This window comes from Saccostrea echinata, unplaced genomic scaffold, assembly GCF_033153115.1.
Source record: "Saccostrea echinata isolate AGI-Se365-2 ecotype Australia unplaced genomic scaffold, CSIRO_AGI_Sech_v1 ptg000015l, whole genome shotgun sequence".
NCBI classification, from domain to species: domain Eukaryota; kingdom Metazoa; phylum Mollusca; class Bivalvia; order Ostreida; family Ostreidae; genus Saccostrea; species Saccostrea echinata.
The window spans coordinates 1,333,456-1,352,064 of NW_026889764.1; the positions used below are offsets into that span (position 1 = coordinate 1,333,456).

The following is an 18,609-nucleotide window of genomic DNA, read 5'->3' on the forward strand; positions in this document are numbered from 1 at the left end:
ATATTTCTTTATTTCACTCATGTAATTTACTCTCATAAAACATGATAGATTAGGGATATTTTGTAGTGTCATGCATGTGAAATTTTTGCAAAGCGGATCTCTCAGACAGCATTTAACTAAATGATCAAGTGCTTTTATAAACAGCTGTTTAGTCATAGTTTCTCGTCACATGTATAAAGAATCCTTAAAAATCATACGACAAGTATGCATGTTTTCTCTTGAAAGCGGTGGTGTATCTGTGCTCATATTCTGAGGCTTTTTCTTCCCTTTTCAGATATCTAAACATTCTACTGACACAGAGTGCCATTTCTGGAAGCTCATCACAAAGTTTTTCAATGTCATCCATGTGGTCTTGTAAAGGTTTAAATGTAAGATACTGTAATGAGATTGCATACATATGCTTATAGCATATCTCAAGCTTCTTCTTCAGATTCCTAACCATCCTGTCTTTTTGAGATAAGATTTCTTCCTTCAAGTTCCCATCCTCTATTTCTTCCATTCTAATCGTATCCGTGTTGATGGCCTTTTTAATACAGAGTATTGCTATTTCAATAGCTAGGACAGATAGTGTTGAATTTTTCTTTTCAAATTCTCTTGAGCTATATGCGTAAAAGAAATCAGCGAGGGAGGAAAAGTCTCTTGTTTTTTCTTTTGGGACTTCGGCCAATCCAATTTCAAAATCTACCTTCCAGGGCAGGATGTTTTTAGTGTATGTTGCATCATCATCAATGTGTTCCTTCAAGATATCAGTCTTAAATTGGATGTCAAAATATTTGGCTAGAATAATGCGTGATGATTTTTGGCGCAAGCTTTTCAACGCCATATGGAAGAATTCAAGGAAACTTGGTATCTCATAACATTCCGTCGGCATCGGTATAAGAAGCATTTGCTCGTGGACGTATTGTAGAAGTTGAAATGCAGTGTCATAAAATCCTAGTCTCGTCATGACTTTGATGGAACACAATGTTCCAGGTGTGAACGCATTTATAAATACTGTTGTCAAGTCTTTATTGTGCATAAAGGATTTGCAATTTGCAAAGACTAATCGGATCACCTTTGAGGCATGATGATAGCCGTGGTTTTCTGCAATGATTTGGGTGACTGCCACTGGAAACATGCGGATGCATTCAACATTGACACAAATAGCTTTAATCTCTTCAGCTGAGTAGCATTCTATAAGATTGTTACTAGGGATAAAATAATGTGGAAGGAATTTCGCCTTCAAATTGTCTACCAAATTACTTATGATAAATAGAATGCATCCACTAAAATTGGTTTCCCAGGCTGCACAAGGTATTTCCTCAAGAGCCCGCAAATATACAGCTTTCAAATGCTTATTTTTCAATTGCTTCGTGAGATGGAAAGTCATGTTTTCAACCAAAACTTTGATCACACAGAATCCATGAATCTGAGAACCAGTTAGACCAGTTGTAAATATTGTATACTCAGCCAAAGAAAAATTGTACTTCCATTCGATATCTGGTACTTTACTGTAAGGATGTGCTTTTTTAATCAATGTACATTTACCTCGCAAAATATTTTGAATGAGTTGGCGAGAAGGAAATGTAAATTTTCTCTCTCGAATTCTCCACTCCTCAGTTGATGGAGGAAATGTTTCACAAACTAGTCCTTTGTACTTAACATGGGCATCCCCTGGTATAGAAACAGCTGCATCTAAATCTATTTCCATGAGAAACTTTTCCGATTCTTTTTGCAAAACATTTCTTTCAAATTCTTTCGTATAAGGAGATAGTCTTAAGTGACAATATCCTGGATGGGTTTTTGATGAATCTGCGAAAATACTTTCTACTGAGGTTTGATATTCAGTTATATCAGAATGTCGTACTACTTTCTCTAGAGGAATAAGAACAAATTCTCTACCTTTTTTCTGTTTATGTCTGTTATAAAAACTGCGCTTTGTTTGTTTTTTACTGATGTCTTTCAAGAAAACATTTATCCCATCTGCAGATGATCCGATGCAGTGAAGAAATACACCAGAGAAAACTTGAGGACATTGTGCCCCAAAGTATGAGTTTATCATTCTACGGGGAAATAACTGCTTGAGGATGTAGGATAAATGAGGAAGTGGAATCCCAGTTATGGTGTCAATGTGCATTGGATCGTAGAAAATAATGTTCAAAGAATCTGAAATAAGATTGAAAAACATGAGAAAGAATAGTCAGTTATTCAGCGCATCAATATTGAGAGCATTTCACTACATACCTCATTGCCAACAGTACAATGTATACAATTGGTTATACTGATCATGAGGATAGTTGTCTTTCTCGCCTCTCTCTCTCTCTCCCTCTCTCTTTCTCTCTCTCTCTGTGTGTGTGTGTGTGTATGTGTGTAAAGACCTGTTGAAATTGTGGTGTTTATTATCATTTTTTTTTCCGCCGCGTGATTTTGAGATTCAAGGCATATTGAAAAGACTTATAATCTATGAGAATGTACTGAGCAGAAGATTTCTATGCATTTGATCCTGCAGTTTAAACCCCATGTTATCGCTACTCCTCCGAAACCATAAACAGTAGAGATACCAATCCTTTGCCAATGTTTACAACTGATTAAGTTAAGTTCAACGCTAAAGGATTCATCGATCCCTTGTGACAGTTATAAGTGAGTCGTAGAAGCAGGGATTGACTGCAATTTCTCGCATTATCACCGGTGTTAGATAGACCTGTCCAGTGTGAGACAGCAGTGTGAGATTTTTCTGTCTTACACTGTGTATTACTACGCCGTGAACGGTACTACTTTTTACATGTAAACAAATATCGTCTGCAATTATAAATAATAATAAATCATGGAGGGTGCAAGTACAAGTGTGCGACTCAAAAATCTGGAAACATCTACTTTTATTGAGGCAAATGAAAACTCAAATACTTTACGAAAAACAATGGGCCATTTGAACATTTTACGTGAGTATTTTGAAATTAAAGGGGAGTCAAGAGAAATTTACAATATACCCCCAAATGAGTTGGACCCTCTCTTGTCGAACTTTATTGTGAATGTCCGCACGAAATCTGGCGAAGAATATGAGCCCTCAAGTCTAAGGGGAATGATAGGGAGCTTCGAAAGACACTTAAAACGTCATCGTTACCAGTTTTCATTAATAACAAGCTTTGAATTTGCACGGTGCAGAGAGGCCCAAAGGGCAAAACAAAAGGATTTAAAAGCACAAGGGCGTGGAAATAAACCCCAAAGGTCCGACTCTTTAACACCTGACGAAATTGAAACTCTTTACAATACTGAACAACTTGGAAAAGCTACACCAACCTCTTTGATTAGCACTCTTTGGTTTAACAACACATTGTATTTTGGTATGCGAGGGGGAACTGAACACCGTAACATGAGGTGGGGGGATGTAGTCCTAAAAAGGGATGAGGCACTTCAACTCGACTACTTAGAGTACCATGAAAGTAGTCCGAAATATCTGACGTTTTTCTGGCTTTTTCACTATTTTTATATTTTACGTGCCAGGAAAACGTCAGAACCGGTGCCATTACGAAAACTGGAAATTTCGCCGTCTCCAATCGGAGTTGATTTTTGATGGGAACCGAATTGAATGCCGTTTCCACAATTTATCAGTAGCACAATGCTTCTAGTACTCACCAATATCGATGAAAAGAAAACATCAATCATCATTTCGATATAGGTCTTGAAAGATTTTAAAATGCACGAAATGAAAACAAATCTCGACAGTCAGATAAAATGTTTTCATCGGATTGTATATTTTATGAACAAACCATAAAAACGATGTTGGTGAGTACTAAAAGCATTGTACTATTGATAAATTGTGAGTTTGACATTTCATTCGCTTTGCAAGTATCGAAAATCAACCCGAGAATGCCGCCTCTGGTTGGAGGCGGCGAATTCCCAGTTTTCGTAATGGCGCCGGTTCTGACGTTTTCATGGCACGTAAAATATCAAAATCGTGAAAAAAGCCTGGAAAACATCAGATATTTCGGACTACATGAAAGGGCCACCAAGACTAGAACCGGCGTGGATGTCACTGATAGCCGGGCGTGCCCACCTCGCATGTATGCAACCCCTGCCAACCCTGAAAAATGTCCCTATCAACCTATATTTTGTATAGAGATAAACGTCCCGAAGGATATTCAAAACATGAGGACCCCTTTTACATTTCAGTCGTTACTAACGAAAAACGTCCTAGAATGCAAGATCGATGGTTTATATGTAGCCCTATGGGCGTCAACAAACTCAATAACCTTATGAAAAGAATGTCAAAAAATGCTGGCCTACCTGACAATAAGAAAATCACCAACACAAGTGTCCGTAAAACTCTCGTCCAAAGAATGACGGATTCGAATGTCCCTGACACATTACAAGTGTACGTAACAGGTCACAAAAACATTCAGTCATTGAATAACTACCGCACAATAAACGACTCACAGAAATACGCAATAAGCAGCATTTTATCAAATTCCTCCGGCAATATATCCTCATTAGTTCCATTCTCAAATGCTTCTACACAAAACCATTCTCGTTTTGAAACATCATCATCAACCAGAGCCCTGCCGAACTCTACAGTGACACACGCACAGCCGTTCTTCGACTTGACACCAATTTCGGATAATACCGCCATTGAAACTCAAAACAATATTTAGCGGGTCACAAATTCATGGAAATGTAACAGTTAATATTACAAACAATACCTATCAATCCAGGAAACGAGTTCGTGTGATTGACTCCGACTCGGACTAGGCTAGGCTAAATGCTTCACATATAATGCATATGTAGGTCAATATATGCAAATGACCCATTTTGAACGTAAACATATTGCTTCTAATATATAAAATTTGTAATAATGTCTTTAAAAGATATCACATATACTTAAAATGTTGGTGTTTAATTTATTAAATCAAATTTATTTTCATTCAAAAGATTTTTGTGTTTTCACTTTTTAAATAGCACTATTTGTAGGTCGCGGAAGGATTCTTCTGAAATGAATTGTAGGCTATCGGATTTTTTTCTTTTAATTCCAGTTTATATCATTAAGAATGATTTAATTGGTTTGAAATTTATTTTCTGAGTTTGTGTAAACCATTTTCAGGTACGATCTCTTTGATGGTGTATTCAGATTTTTTATTGGGTACTAAATAAAAAAAATAATTTTTTTAATGGTGATGACAGGCCGTTATGTTGGATAAAAAATAATGCGAGAAAAATAATCATTCATTACATACTCGTGTGGGATAGTGAAATTCCACCTCGGGGCCAAGATTCACGGTCTAGGACTCGGCAAAGCCTCGTCCTAGACCGTGAATCTTGTCCCCTCGGTGGAATTTCACTATCCCACACTCGTAGTAATGAATGATTCTATTAGGACTCTTGACCTTTGGCATTGAAAATTGGGTCAAGGTCAAAGGTAAAGGTCATTGAAAACTTTGAGGAATTATTATATAAGACATTGACCCAAATGACCGAGCAGTTTGGCCTTGATCTCGACCCTGGCTAAAGGGTCAGAATTCATATTTTAGACATATATCTAGATTCAGCTTTCATTGTATATCTCAATTTACAGCATAGAAAGAAGAGTGATTTTTTTTTTAAAATGATAACCTTGACCTTTGACCTTGAACTTTACCTCTTGACACAAAGGTCAAAATCAAGCTTTCAGTTTAAAAGAGACTTACAATAAAATTATCTAACCCCTCTTTCCAAATCCAAAACAGAAATCACAACAATAGCAACGTGAAATATTTCTAATATTTCTGTAACATTCAACGGTCCTCCGGATGAGACCGTATAAACCGAGGTGCCGTGTCGCAAGATCCCTCACTGCTTAATGGCCCTGAGTGCCTAGTATAGGTAAAAATTTGCAGCCATCCACCGGCAAGTAATGGCGTCTCTATATGAGTGAAAAATTCTCTAGACGGACGTTAAATAACAAACAAACAAAAATATAACATTCAAAGCACACCTCAGATCGGCACAAAACTTCAGGAAACTGTCGGCAAGACCCAAGAAAAACTGGAAAGTTTTACTGCCATTCTCTCAAGTATACATGTACAGAAATCATGAATTTTATCGGCAAAAATTCTCTCTGAAATTTAGGACACAGAACATAGAAATGATTGATTGTATGTTGTTTTACGTCCCATTCGAGAGTTTTGCACTCATATAAAGACGTCACCATAAACCGGTGAAGGGCTTCAAATTTTTACCTTTACTCGGCACTCAGGGCCACTGAGCAGTGAGGGATCTTTATCGTGCCAACGGCTGCCGTGACACTGGGCCTCGGTTTTTAAGGTCTCATCCGAAGGACCCGCAACTTTCACTTCAAAGTGCCGAGCGCATGGCGAAGGAAGAGTTGCTCCCCATTTTTTATCGACTTGGGTCAGTCACGTGTCACAGACGAAGCTAGACGTGTTTTTCTGCCGGTCTGTGTTTTTTGACAATTTCTTCCGAAATTGAGTTTCTTCTTGAGGAATATTTAAGTTTCGGAAGTCTAGTGTGTGTATGTGTATGCTTGGTTTCGGGAATTTTCTGCAAAAATTCATTGTAAAAAGTTTGATTTCGTGTATATATGTTTGTTGATTTCATCGGTGATTTCTTTTCACTTGTTTACCTGTGTATTTCACCTGACGATGGCTGAGAGTGATTTCGGCTCAATCTCTTCCACGGTCGATAGAACATCAAAGTCGTTATACTTGAAGAACAATGACCTTCGGGGTTCCTCTAAAAAACAGATCACGGACTTTGATCTTATTGACCCAATAAAACAAGTAATCGGCGATGATCTACTCTGCGTGCAACTTGACCGCAATCTTTGGAGAATTTATCTCAAAAGTACAGAATGCCGACTTAAGCTTCTCACTCAGGGTATTGATATCAATAGTGTGTCCTACCAGTTTTATGATACGAACCCATACACCTCTGGTGCTACATCTGTAACTCAAAAAACTCTTAAACTGCGGATATGTGGTCTCCCCCTCTCTGTAGCCGATTCCGCGGTACAGGAACTACTTAACAAGCTAAATGTCAAATTAACAAGTAAAATTATGTACGAAAAAATCCGCCATCCAGACAAACCGGATGACAAGTATTCTAAATGGGACCAGATTCATGTATATTGAGCCTCTTCCAGACGGAAAATATCTACCCAGAATTGATTACTGTGGTGGTATTCAGTGTAAGCTTTTTCACTACGGTCAACCCAAAAAGGATATAAACCTTCTATGTACAAATTGCTGGAAAACTGACCACACTCGCTCTAATTGTACATTCGATACCTGCTGTAAGATATGCAAACAACCTGGCCACTCCCCCGGGAATGAAGCATGCCCTCATTACCAGCCACAAAAGCATTTGACCCCTTTCTGTGGTGCAGAGGATGTTCTATCCAATTTTTACCCATGCGATATGGATATCTTTGGTATCAAACACAAGTCGGCCGAGCATGCCTTTCAGTACATTAAAGCAGTAAGATGTGGTGACCTAGAGTCTGCCAATATCATCAAGGATGCCGATGATGCCCTTTCCGCTCTACGCCTAGGAAAAAAAATAAAATCTAACGAACAGTGGGAGTCTACCAAGGTGTGTGTTATGGAGGAGATCTTGGAAAACAAATGAGTCCAGGTACCCGTTTTCGGAGATAAATTGTGTACCTCCAAGCAATCTACAGTTTTTGTGGAAGCAACATACAACAATGAATGGGGCTCAGGGCTAGACCGTGATGGTAAGCGCAACACTAAACCCGAATACTGGCCGGGAAAAAACACTCTTGGTATCCTTATGAAAAAAATTGCAAAAAAAGTTCGGAAAAGAAAGCTGAGTGATTCTACAAAAAACGAAAGAAAGCGAAAACAAAAAGAACATTCGAACCAACGCACAATAGTGCAAATGCTACACCAACTTAGAGAAATGTCCGACAGCGATGTATCTGGCTGTAATCCTGACACGGAGAGTTCCGAGGATGAAAAGTAACTGTATTTTCTCCAGCCAGTCTGATGCAGCATTTCATGAACAGTGGTATGTGTGTGGTAGTTGTACTTAGTTTTATTTTATTTTAATTAATGCTATATATTTTATTTCAGGAATTAATCATTCATTCATTCATCCATACATCTATACAAGCGCTGCGCCTGCATTACTAATATATTATTTATTTATATGTTTAAATCATAAACATCCCTATTTAAATAATGGTTTAACCCAAAGACTATGGGTTAAGGTAGATATAAGGATTAGTCCATTTATAAATAAGGGTATTGTCTGTTTTCCTACATTCTATTGGTCAGTTGGTATTGTTTGGTCAAAGTTGTCCATTCAGGCGGGAAACCTTTGTTTTAGGATTCCATTCAAAGATACTGTCTGAGAAGGGTGTAGCTAGAGATTTGTGATTGCTTAAAATTTAATATTTGATATTTTGGAGTATATTAAACACCCATAAACTGTAAGTAAACCTTTTATAAACACATCTAATGATCATAAACTAAAATTAAAGATAATGAATGAAAATAAAGTATTTTAATATAAACTTGCTAAATGAGTATGAATGTGCTAGAGTGAAAGTTCTAAAGTTATTGAAGTTAAGATCGATATTGTAAAGTAAGAGCAAGTTATATGTTTTAATCTAATTCATGTAGATCTTTGGATTAAGATCTGGGTTTGAATTATTATGATTTTATAATTTATTAATCCATTAGGTCATCATGTAATAACTCTTTAAAGTCATCCTGATCAAGAGATAAATCACTCAGTTCCATACACTGGTATGTTAAACTCATATTTTTAAAGTTGTAAATATTTCAGTATAGAGAAATATAATTTAGATCATTAATTCAGTAAGAGTTTCAAAGAGTTATCGCCCTTTGAATGCGTTTATATAAAGTGTAAAGTAATGGCTTAAATGAATGTTTTATGTGTTTAAATTGTGATCGTTTTGTGTTGTAAAGTGAATGTGCTTGTTTATATGTTGTCTATGTATTTATATGTTGTTATTGTTATTTTAGGGTTAATTTAAAACATTTAATTCATCTTGAAATCAACTATATATCTCCACAGAATAAATACTAAGAATCCAACCCTATATACCATCTTGCAGTCATTTTTTAATTTCTACAAGAAACGGTTACATGTGCTTAGTGTTATATTTATTTACAGAAAAAAATGGCATATTTTAAAAATGCTATCATGAATTGGTATAATATTTTATTACTTGTAAACTAATTAGACTTAAATTAGCTTATTTCCCTTTTTTCTTATATGACATTATTATACAGTTATATACACCAGACAAATGAAAAAAAAATTAAGTTTACTGTCTGTGAATGTAAGAGGTCTTAATTCGCCGGAAAAAAGAGCTAAAATTTTTACGTGGTTAGAAGAGAGTAAAATAGATATAACACTTTTACAAGAAACTCATTTCGTTGAAAAACGTGTGGAAAATTATGATAGAAAATGGAATGGGAAAATAGTTCATGCTTTTTCAGACTCTCCTTTTAGTAGAGGTGTTTCCATTCTTTTCAACAAAGAATGTAATGTAGATATTTTAAATGTACATAAGTCTAATGATGGAAGAAAAATACTTGTCAATGCAAAAATAGACGATAATTTATTTACAATCATTAACGTATATGCACCCAATAAAGAGTCAGATAGGTTAGCCTTTTTAAATACTCTCAACACATTTATTTCTTCTTTTTCTGCGCAAGATAGTACAATCATAATAGGAGGTGATTTCAATTGCAATTCTAATAAAGAAAATGACAAATTCAATAAAAAATTAAGTAAAATAGTAAATAAGCTGGACTTAGTCGACGTATGGCTTAAAAAAAATCCTGCTAACAATGGTTATACATGGTGTGATGCAGAAAATTGTCCAAAGAGTAGGATAGATTATATTTTTGTAAATAAAGACTTTATAGAACGTGTAAAAAATATCATTGTCAGACGAATTCCAGGTACTCATAATAATAGCACACGGTTAAGTGACCACAGATATCTTAAATGTACTTTAAATCTTAGTAAACTAGAAAGAGGTGCAGGTTACTGGAAATTAAATGTATCTCACCTTGAAAATGATGATTACAAACACGGTATAATAGATATATTTAACAATATTGATGAAACGCTAGATCCAACTTTAAAATGGGAAACTTTTAAAATAAGTGTTCGTGATTATTCTATTAAATACGCAAAACAATCTAATTATAATATAAAATATAAAGTAAAATTGCTTGAGGAAAAAATCGATAATATTGAATCTTTGCCGAGTTCAGAAATTAATATGAATGAAAAGCGAGAACTAGAGAAAGAATTAGATGCAATGTATGATGAAATTTCTAAAGGAGCTCAAATAAGATCAAAAGCGCAATGGATAAGCGATGGAGAGCGAAATACAAGTTTTTTTCTAGGATTGGAAAAAAAAACATCAATCAAATAATACGATAACTGAATTATAAAAGAATAATAAAACATTTGCTAGTAATAGTGAAATTTTACAAGAAATGTGCCTTTTTTATGAAAACATATACAAGCAAATCTGTTGATGATAACAATATTTCGTCATATTTACAAGACATTGAATGTCCAAAACTCAATGATCGCGAGAAAAAGTTTTGCAACACACTTCCAACATTTGATGAGTGTTCAGATGTAGTTCATAATTTAAAGAGCAACAAATCTCCCGGTTTATATGGATTATCAGGGGAATTTTATAAATGCTTTTGGAATATAATTGGACCTCTCTCTTACGAAGTATTATTAACTGTATTTGAAAAAGAAGAATTACCATATTCTCAGCGATTGGCACTTATCACTCTTTTATTTAAGAAGGGTGACAAGAATAATCTTAAAAACTACAGACCACTAAGTTTAACAAACACCGATTACAAGATTATAGCCTTTGTTCTCGCAAAAAAATTACAAAGTGTCATAGATAAATTAATTAGTAATGAACAATCGGCATATATCAAAGGTCGTTACATAGGTATAAATGCAAGATTGATTTTAGACATTTATGAATATTGTATGGAAAATGAAAGAGACGGATTATTACTATTTTTAGATTTTGAAGAGGCTTTCGATTCAGTCGAGTGGAATTTTCTTTTTTTCAAGTTCTGAAAAAATTTAACTTTGGTGATAATTTTCTTCAATGGATTAAAATTCTATACAATAAACCAATATTCAGAATTAAAAACAATGGTTTGATCTCTAAAACTTGTAGCATGAATAGAGGTATTAGACAAGGATGCCCTATTTCAGCTCTATTGTATCTATTTGTGGCAGAAATATTGGCCCTTAAAATTAAAAATAACAATGAAATACAAGGTATTAATTTATCAAACATGAAAAGAGATATTAAAAATATTCAGCATGCAGACGATGTAACACTGGCTTTAAAAGATATATCTTCTTTAAATGTTGCAGTAACGACTGTTAATGAATTTTGTAAACACGCTGGCTCAAAAATTAATTTAAGCAAAACACAATGTATATTACTAGGTAGTCTTAAAGATAAATACACCAATGTAGGAGGCATACAGGTAACTAATGATGCTGTTCGATGTTTAGGTATACACATTGGCCATAATAAAATTCAATGTTATGAATTGAATTGGTTAAAAACTTTTCAAAATATGGAAAAACTCTTTGAATCTTGGAAAAAAAGAAAATTGACTATTTTCGGGAAATCATGTGTCATTAATTCATTAGCTACGTCACAACTTATTTATATGGGTTCAATATTACCAATGCCCTATCCCGAACATATTCAACAAACTAAAAGCAGCATATTTAACTTCATATGGAATAAACGCGGTAGAATTACAAGAGATACTGTGATCGGAAAACAGGAAGATGGTGGAATAGGCGTGATAGATATTGAATTGAAATTTAAGGCTTTAAAGGCGGCATGGACTAGATTTTTAATAGATAAAAATTGTATACTAAGCGAAATAGTAGAAGGCTATTTAAATCGTCTTAATGTCAATATCAATTATATTTTAACTTTATCGGAGACAAAACCCTCAGACTTTAAAATCATTTCAAACCTCCCGATTTTTTATAAAGAAGTATTCTGTAGTTTTAATGAATGTAAAAGATATATCGATGAAACTAAATTATCTAATGTAAGTTTTGCTCAGCAACCAATATGGAATAATAATATGTTTAAATATGAAAACAAAACAATATGTTTTAAAAATTGGATCCAAAGTGGGATAACACATGTTAAAGACTTATTTAACAAAAATGGACAATTTAAAACTCTACAAGAATTGTCCTTTGATCTGAAACAAAAATCGAATTGGATGTGTGAATATAAAATATTAAAAACGGCAATCTATAAAAAAGCTTTAAAACTTAATATGACTTGTTGTTCATACATACAGACTATAGGAAAGTGTTATTCTAATTTTATCAATGGTGTGTATTGTACTGAAGATAAAAAATGTAATTTTTTCTACGATAATCTACTCTTTAAGAAATTTAAAGCTCCAAGTTATCAATTAATGTTTAAAAAATTATTTTCTGTTGATAAAGAGAGCTGGAAGTTTATATATAGAAACAAAGTAAAAGACATTTATCACAAAAGAATATGTGAATTTAATTACAAACTGTTAAATAATACATTGTGTTCTAACAGTTTTCTTTTTAAATGCAAATACAAAACATCTGCTTTTTGTAATATGTGTGATAAAATTGAAGATATTAGACATTTACTTTTTGATTGTGTACATGTTCAAATATTATGGAAAAATCTGAGTTCTGTGTTAAATTTTGATGTACAGTGGAAACATGTCATCTTAGGGTTTTATTCTGAACAGAATTCCAAAATACAATTTTTAAATACCTTTGTGTCTTTCCTCGCATATAAGATATATAAATTTAAAATGTTTTGTAGATGTCAGAACTAAACTGAAACAAATGATATGTTACTTTCTTATGTAAAAAATAATATTAAAAACAATATGGGCTTATTAATGAAGTTAACGAAAACTCATATGTTTAAAAATAAGATAGTGTCATTTGTAGAAATGCTATAGTAAATATTTGTTGCTCTGTTATCTATGTTATACTAACTATCCTGACCCGGGATAGCTAGAAATTGTAAATGGGTTTGCATAATGATTAATAAATTGGAAAAAAAAAGACTTGGGTAAGTCGTGGCTGAGATTCGAACCTACGACCTCCCGATCACGAAGCGAGCGCTCTACCGACTGAGCAACCGTGAACGGTAACATAGAAATGAAATAAACCTTTTTATCGGCTATTTCTTCAGATTTTTAGCTCACCTGAGCCGAAGACTCAAATAAGCTTTTCTGATCACATTTTGTCCTACATGGCCTCCGCCTGTCTGTCCGTCTGTTGGTCTGTCTATAAACTTTTTAAATCTTCGACTTCTTCTCAAGAACAACTGGAGCAATTTCAACCAAACTTGCAAAAAAGTATCCTTGAAAGAAGAGGATTTGTTCAAATAAAGGACCGAGTCCTCTTCCAAGGGGAGATAATTACAAATTACGGAAAAATTAATAGGATCTTTTAAAAATCTCAAGAACCACTGGGCCAGGAAAGATGAAACTCATTTGGAATCATCCACAGGTATTGTAGATTCAAATTTGTTGAAATCATGACCTCTGGGGGTAGAGTGGGGCCACAATGGACGATAACAATTTTACATAAGAATAGATAGGAAAATCTTTCAAAATCTTCTTCTTCAGAACAGCAAAGTCATGATTGGTCATATTTATATGAAAACATCCTCAGGTATTTTAGATTGAAATTTGATAAAATCATGACCCCCGGGGATAGGATGGGGCCACAATGGACGATCAAATTTCTATATAGAAATATGTAGGACTTTTTTTTAAAAAAAATCCTCTTCTCAAGGACGACAATGTCATGATTGATCATATCTTTATGGAAGCATCCTCAAATAGTTTGAATTCAAGTTTGTTCAAATCATGACCTCCGGGGGAAGGGTGGGGACACAATACACGATCAAAGTTTTATCAAGGAACATATTGTAAAAATTTTCTTCTCAAGAACAACAATGTCATGATTGATCACATCTTTATCGACGCATCCTCCGGTAGTTTAGATTCAAGTTTGTTCAAATCATGACCCCCGGGGGTAGGGTGAGGTAACAACGGACGATCAAAGTTTTATATAGGATCATATAGGAAACAAACTTTAAAAATCCCTTAAGAACAGTAAAGCCATAATTGGTCAGGTTTATATGGAAGCATCCTCAGATAGTGTAGATTCAAATTTGTTCAAATCAGGACCTCCGGGGTAGGGTGGGGCCACAATGGACGATCACAATTTTACATAAGAATATATAGGAAAAATCTTCTTCACAAGAACAACAAAGTTATGATTGCTTATTATCTATTTGGAAGTATCCTCAGGTAGTGTAGATTTAATTATGTTCAAATCATGACCCTGTAGGGTAGATTGGAGCAAAGTTAAAATATGAATACATAGGAATTTTGTTTAAAAAAATCTTCCTCTCAAGAACAGCAAAGCCATGATTGGTCTTATTATAGGGAAGCATCCTCAAGTGGTGTAGATTCAAATTTGTTCAAATCATGATCCCGGGGTATAAGGTGGGACCACAATCAAAGTTCAAACTGATAGGATAAAGAACCACAGTTAGTCAAAAAAAATATGTAAACATACTTCGTTAGTGTAGATTCAACTTTATTCAAATCATCCCCCCTTTTCGGGGTAGGTTGGGACCACTTAAGCTTTTCAATGCTGTACTGATTTTTCCTTTTTTCCTAGCCACAGTGCTCAGGTGAGCGATGTGGCCCATGGGCTTTTTGTTTAAATAGCAATCAATTCTCCTGATAGGATAGGATATTTTAATACCAAGCATTCTTCCTTTCTTTTATCCGTGATCGGAAGATCGTGTGTTCGAATCACGGCAGCTACTGATTTATTTCGATAAAAAATAGGTAGCAACTGTTACTTCGCTAAGCGCTCGGCACTTTGAAGGGAAAGTTGCGGGTCTTTCTGATGAGACCTTAAAAACCGCGGCCTTGTGTCACGGTAGTCGTTGACAGGATAAAGAACCCTCACTGCTCAATGGTCAATGGTCCTGAGTGCCGAGTAAGGGTCTAAATTTGAAGCCTTCACCGGTATATGGTGACGTCTCTATATGAGTGAACAAATCTCAAACGGGACGTAAAACAATATACAAATCAATCAATTATTTTTTCTTTTACTTGTGAAATTTATTTCAATTTTATTTGGAATCAATCAATTTTGAGATATAGCCATTTTCCATATTAGATACATTTTCACACTTTCATTGACGCCATCTACTTCCTAAAATGCATGTTTGGAATTTAAGTTTAAGTAAACATTAACAATAACAGAGCTCATGCCCTGTTTACAAAACAGTTAACGTTTCACCAGGTGTGTTCAATTAGTTAAACTCTGCACATGTCACTGAGCACGGACTGACAATACTGGTGAGTTGGTTTTGCTTTCTCACATATCTACTCTTAGTTTTCTGGATTATATCTTTAATTTTTTTCATTAACACACAATAAAATCTCTACTTTTCTTAAGCACTAAGAATAAAGTTTACTTTGTGAAAGTGCAAGGATGTGTCAATCAAACACGTCCCGAAATTCGTAGTTTCATTAATTTCCAGATAAAATAATTTTTTTTAAATTATATTTCCGTGTGAAATGCTATAGGAGCATATAAATCCCGATATTATACAGAAAATTTGAGAGAATATTAACTTCAAATCTGTGTCTACGTCCTTTAACACTTCAGTTCTAATGAATTTCATTGGCTCTAAACTGACTATCTTAATTCATTCAAAACATCAAACAACTCAAATAAGAGGTTTATCAAAAATCAATATTTTTACTATGCACCAGTCATACTAGTATTTTCCAATCTTTTCTACTACACAATACCTTGTATAAAGAACAAAGAAGACGACAGGGCCCAATGATAAATCAGCATTTTTGTGCTTTGTTTAATTCCTTGCATTTCTTTCCTTTTTTCAACCGAAATGGTATGGAAACACTCAGGAAGTTGAAAGGTCTCTAATTATTCACAATTAGTTTACTAGTTTTAATTTCAATCTTACCTTCCGATTCTTGAAGTTGTAGATCTTTGAAACAGAACGTGTCAAAAGCTAACATAGATTTTTCTCCATGACTTTCTGATGAATGTGCATGTTTTTTCTTTGATGATTTTTCCGGATCGGTTAGTTTTTCACGCCCTTCAGGTAGAATGTGAACCATGTCTAAGAATTCTTGATTCACCATATCACTGGCTCCCATTTCTATGATTTTATTCTGTATCAGTTCTTGCCTTGCAGCGGGAGACATTTTATAAGAACACGCCAAAAGTCTATATAAAGCGGACCCTGTAATTAAGGCATTTTAAAAAACATTTAAAGGAAGATTAACTCAAAATCTTTATGTATAAATGAAAAAAAAATTAAGCATAGTTTGAAAAATCAGAATCAATGTAAAATTGTTTTTATTTATGCAGCAGAATATAAGGGAAACAGTCTTCTCAAAAGTGCCCTGTACTCATATGGAAGAAGAATAGGTTCAATTTGAACTAGAAAAAATATATATACTCACTGTAAGGCCACGTTGATGTCCAATGAGCTGGGCGCAAACTCAAGTAATGAAATTCTCCCAAATGTCCTAGAAAAATCAGCATTTGTTTTCGATTTCTTCTATTTTCTGGGTGAACCTCAGTTCTCCTAATGTCGTCCTGAAAGACATTGAAGATAACGACCTCTAAGTTATAGGCATCAACCACAGCCTGGAGAACTATGTGATCACTCCACTCACTCGATGTGGACATTCTGGAGAGATAATCTTCCCAAGACTCGGTACAAAGAAAGGATTGGATATGATTGCCATCTTCTTTGTAAGGATGCTTTCTTAAATATCTAAAAAAAAAAATGACAAAAATTTCAACTGGACAGAGGTTAAATCCTATCAATATCATTTAGTAATTCTATTAGAATGGGTAGTCGGGAAAGTCGACAATAATGAAAAATAGAAAAATAGAGCAAACATTTCGCCAAAGTGCAAAATTACGTTTTTTATCCTTTAAACAACAAACTACTCACTCTATTGCTGTACATCGTAAACGTTCAGCTGAATACCCAATTCGACCATTTATCATGAACTGGTCAGCAATAGCTCGAAACATACAATTACCATCAGGAATGACATCATAAATTTCAAACTCATTGTCTCTTGCAAAAATTTGTATTGATCTTCTGTAAACAGGTATGTTTCTATATTGTTCCACTCCTTTACCTACAACAAATTAAATCATATTAATTATGATATCTATGCTAGTGGTATATTTAGAAAAATCGGAACCTTTGTGTATTTCTTAACCATGAATTATAAGAATGAGTCTTATGATAATGTACTCTGGTATAAAAATAATGTTTTTCGGTACTGTTAACAAACATTGTTTGTTTGTTTGTGTATTGTTTAACGTCCCTCTCGAGAATTTTTCACTCATATGGAGACGCCACCACTTGCCGGTTGAAAGCTGCAAATTTTGACCTATACTCGGCACTCAGGGCCATTGAGCAGTGAGGGATCTATACGGTCTCTTCCAAAGGACCGGTCTCTACGTCCCACAGTGGGATTCGAACCCGCGACGTAAGGATCAAATCCTTACTCCGCGACTCTAGAGCAGACGCTCTACCACTGCGCCACGCGGGCGACGTTAACAAACATTAAAAAAATTAAAAACTGACTATATCTGCTTCTTAAAGGTTCAGAGGAATCCTCTTGTAATGGATCTAAAATGTCTTTCTCGTCGTATCTTAGCCCATGAGTCTCCATATATTCCTCGTCACTATCAAAGTAGTCAACTTCATCAATGTTTTTTTCGTTGTCCTCGTCGGCTGAACTTTCTTTACTTTTTTCTATTTCTTTGTTTGGCTCTGAGGAAGGTGAGCACTGAAGCCTAGAAGGACCGTCCTTGGTGTTTCCTGGTGTTTCTTTACTTAACTCCTCCCAAGGGACAAAAACAACATATTCTAATATGTTTTTAACTGAACTTTTTTCTGAAGAGTCAAAATCAACATTCCTATTCGGGGCCTTTGATGTAGGATCATCATTTGTAGGTCCATGATTTTTCACTTCAGTAAATGAATTCTCAAAATATGTTTCCTCGTTACCATCCTCTCTTAAATCGATATCGTCGTTATTCCATGTTCCCTGGGGTACTTTTTTCCATACTTCCTTTTCTATCAGTTGCAAAATATTTTTGGACGCCATTGAAATAATACTATTGAATTAGTTTCGACACCCTTCCATGGAAAGTCTTCAAAAGGCAATTGCTAGTAAATTCATGAAATGCTGTCAATTGAAAATTGCATTTTCGAAATTTAGCTCATAGATGAAGCAGATTTATGTCATTAATAAGGACGGGAAAATATACTTCCTCAAATTCTTTATATATAAAAATCGAACTACATATATTCACTTTATACAATAAAGTAACCTATCTTTTTCTCAGTCATAACATTGGTTTTAAAACTCATGGATATTGACATTTATAACATATACATGTAATAACTTCTATCTGATTCCGTGATACATGCATAGACAATAGAATATTGAATCC

At 34.5% G+C, this 18,609-nt stretch overlaps 1 protein-coding gene across 1 annotated transcript; it reads right to left on the reverse strand.

Annotated features, from left to right (window-relative positions):
- Positions 1-184: 184 nt before the first annotated feature.
- Positions 185-18,260, reverse strand: LOC133187978 (uncharacterized). Its single transcript, XM_061323370.1, has 5 exons — positions 17,735-18,260; positions 17,087-17,279; positions 16,587-16,903; positions 16,082-16,363; positions 185-2,145 (listed from the first exon to the last, which is right to left on the reverse strand). The coding sequence occupies exons 1-5, from the start codon at positions 18,258-18,260 to the stop codon at positions 185-187; spliced, it is 3,279 nt and encodes a 1,092-aa protein (XP_061179354.1).
- Positions 18,261-18,609: the final 349 nt, after the last annotated feature.